The sequence below is a fragment of the Galeopterus variegatus genome, unplaced genomic scaffold, assembly GCF_000696425.1.
Source record: "Galeopterus variegatus unplaced genomic scaffold, G_variegatus-3.0.2 Scaffold5568, whole genome shotgun sequence".
NCBI classification, from domain to species: domain Eukaryota; kingdom Metazoa; phylum Chordata; class Mammalia; order Dermoptera; family Cynocephalidae; genus Galeopterus; species Galeopterus variegatus.
Genome location: NW_007731679.1, coordinates 210,278 through 213,690, shown reverse-complemented (window position 1 = coordinate 213,690; position 3,413 = coordinate 210,278). Strand labels below are relative to the sequence as shown.

The following is a 3,413-nucleotide window of genomic DNA, read 5'->3' as shown; positions in this document are numbered from 1 at the left end:
AAAAAAAAAAAAAAAAAAAAAAAAAAAGTGAATTTTTAGAATTGTATCATTGCTATTAAAAAAATTACTGTTCAGAAAAAAAAGGAAAATGTTAAAGTTGCCATTTAAAATGATTACCAAGGTTTTTGATAATATTTTTATATTCTCTGCTAAAATTTAGATATTAAACTATAACAACTTATTTGCTTGTGTGTAAACATACAGGATTAACTAAATTTTTTTCCCTGACAATGTTTTATTTTGAGCCATCTCAAAATAGCTAATTTTACAAGCCAACTTAAAAATTATATGATGTTTTATCATTTTCTTTACAGTATATGATTTAGAGGGTAGTAGTCTTGGGGATTATTTTCTTTTAGGGAAACTAGTCTGAACACTTAACACTCAGTAACTTAGTGTTGAGTGTAGTACATGGAAGGTTTGGTCAATATAGTCCTCAGATAGAATAGTTTTCTTTTCCTTGATTTTCTGAATTTCTCTGCCAGTAACAACCAACCTGTATCTTATAGCCAAAGAAAGATCTCCACTTCCTGATGGAGTGTAACCACGAGTATAAAGGCTTTCTTGGCTGCTTCCCTGATATCATTGGTACTCACAAGGTAACTTCATCACAGATGTTTCCAGAAGACAGCACCAGGAGAGTCGGGGCAGACGTTGTGCATGGCCGTGGTCAATGCTGTTTTTATACATTTATATTTATTAATAAAAAATGAACTGTATCATTCCCATCATACTAGGTTTTCAACTAAATTAAAAAATTGGTTTGGGATGTCTTCACATTTTAATTCTGGTTAATTTTTCTCTCCATTTTTCAAAATCTGTATTACCTCAGTCGTGAGTATTTTTTCAACTGTAGTACTCTAGTATATTGTGATGTACTTGGGTTTATTAGGAAACAAAAAGCTGGTCTATGGTCTTAACAATTCTGGCATGTGGCCTAAAATGGCCTAAATACATTTTAATATTAAATTTTAATATTTAAATTTAAATTTTAAAATACTAAATATTAATTTAAATTTTAATTTTAAAATATTAAATATTAATTTAAACTTAAATTTTAAAATATTAAATATTAATATTAAAATGTATTTTGCTTTTAAATTCAAGTATCATGAAGGGGTAGCATAGGTAAACAAGAAGCTTTGTACAACTTCCAATAACTTAATATAAATTCAAAACAATTAGCTTTTGTAGGAATTTATGCCAGCAGAGGTAGATTATAGAGGCATGGAGCCTAATTTATGCATGAGTATAGAGTTTTTCTTTCCAGACAGCCCTAAATAATGAGCTGTGTGATGATACTGGAGTGGGAAATGTTTGTGAACTTTTACAACTACTTCCATCAAAATATTAATTTAACTTGATTTAGTGCCTCTTCTAAATATCCAAGTAAAGCCAAGCCTTACAGTCAGCACACATAAGCACCAGCTTTTAAAATACTCTGTTATTAAAAAAGACAGAGTACCCACGTGTATTCACTACCCTGTACCTAATGAAATGACATTCTAAACCTACTAATGTCTAGAAGAGTCTAGACTTGATGTGCTACTCTTAAAATGGCAGTGGCCTCTAAATACTACAGAGGTCGTGTGCTGTTTGGTTTTCTCTTTTGTTACAACTTAAAACTGTAAATTTTAGCTTAGTTTTTCAAGAATAGCAACATTTTTGCTTCCAAGGGACTTGAAGGAAGTTAAATTTAGATGCCTTCCTCTGTCCTTATTTTGTGGGGATGTTTTTCTGTTCAGTAGCAAGTCAGTTACAGAATATGCTAGCATTGCTATATTTTAAACTAATGACTAATCCTTTTAGCTTGTTTTATTAATACTGTTGCATTTTATATTTCACAGGGAGCAATAGAAAAAGTGAAGGAAAGTGATAAACTAGTTGCAACTAGTAAAATCACACCACAAGACAAACAGAACATGGTGAAACGTGTCGGCACCATGTCTTATGCACTGCAAGGTGAGGTAAAAGGGGTGCAAGAAGCTAGTGGAGGGTTTTCCCTGGCAAAGTTGGTATTTCCCTCGCTGGAGAGAAATCCAAATGTGAACAACAGTTAAATAAATAAGCCCTGATTTTAAATACCCTCATAAGCACCTTGTTTGCAGGATTCTAGTATTAATGAAAGTCTGTAATACTTAGTCTTTCACACGTTTGCCTGGTATAGCTATGAATGACAGCTTGATTAAACCTGTGCATTTTATTATTTCTTCAAGACATTGAAGATTCCTTTTCTAACACTTCATTTCATAATGCTCTATTAAATTCCAAAGTTCAGCTTTTAGCAGTCTGTAACCTCCATACCCCAGGACCGTGGAATGTAAAGGGGGTTTGGGTGTATCATTTTAGGCATAGTTTGTTAGTAAAAAAGGAGGTATTAATTTGCATAGACTTGAGTGTTTTTGAGCAGATAGGAGCAGCAAATGGGTTTTTCTGTGTTTTGGAGGACGAGCAGACGACACTGTGTGACAGAGGAGAAGGGGAGGTTCTCCTAGTGTGAGCAAAAGCACACAAAACAACCAGAGGAGATTGTGTCCTTACAGGTTATTGGGAAGTAAATGTTGATGATTGTGGAGGAACTTGATGATTTTGGAGGAACTTGAAAACCAGGCCGAAGAGTCTAGACTTGATGTGGGCATTGAGAAGCCAATAACAGGTTTTGAGTGGGATTGGGGGGAAGCAATCCTCAAGGGTGAAGGATTTGAGAGTTCTAGAGGATAGACTGGAGGGGCAGAGATTAGTCCGAGAGCTCAACCCGAAGACTGTCCCTTTAGTAGACCTAAGGAAGCTGCGGTACTGGGGAGGAGAGAATGAAGCGTGTTTGCGGCTTTTCCGGGTGACAGCCTTCAGGACTAGGGAATTCATGGGAGAAAAGGAAGTGTGGAAGAGATCCAGAGCTAAGACAACTAGTGGCAAAAACAGGGAAACCCAATTGAAGATGTGGGTTTTGAAGGACTTGAAATGGAGAATTTGGTTTTGAACTTGTGTTTGAGGTAATCCGAATTGGTGAATAAGAAGCTTTGTACAACTTCAGATAACTTTCCATAGAACTCAGAGCAGTGGGCTTGTGGCAGGTTGGCTCTCTAGGTTGTCTCTCCAGGCCTGGTGTGGGAGGGAAAGGGCAGTGTGGGGTGGTGAGCAGCTCTGGTCAGCAAGGCGAGGCGGCGGGGTCCGAGGGAAGGCGGGCAGCGTCTGCAGCAGGTGGAGAGTAGTTCCCCTCAGCCTCAAATCCTCTTGCCCAGTAAGAGGCTGAGCTCCAGAGCACGCACTGGTGCTGGGGGCAGCAAAGGCGGCGGGGTCCGAGGGAAGGCGGGCAGCGTCTGCAGCAGGTGGAGAGTAGTTCCCCTCAGCATCAAATCCTCTTGCCCAGTAAGAGGCTGAGCTCCAGAGCACGCACTGGTGCTGGGGGCAGC

General features: G+C 38.0%; 1 protein-coding gene across 1 annotated transcript in view; it reads left to right on the top strand.

The window, feature by feature from the left end:
* The window catches only part of SNX9 (sorting nexin 9), a 45,809-nt gene that overhangs the window by 39,047 nt on the left and 3,349 nt on the right, over positions 1 to 3,413 (top strand). The window contains exons 11-12 of the mRNA XM_008589651.1: positions 510 to 599; positions 1,848 to 1,962. Of these exons, the coding sequence (XP_008587873.1) occupies positions 510 to 599; positions 1,848 to 1,962 (205 nt within the window). The remainder of the gene's footprint in view (positions 1 to 509; positions 600 to 1,847; positions 1,963 to 3,413) is intronic.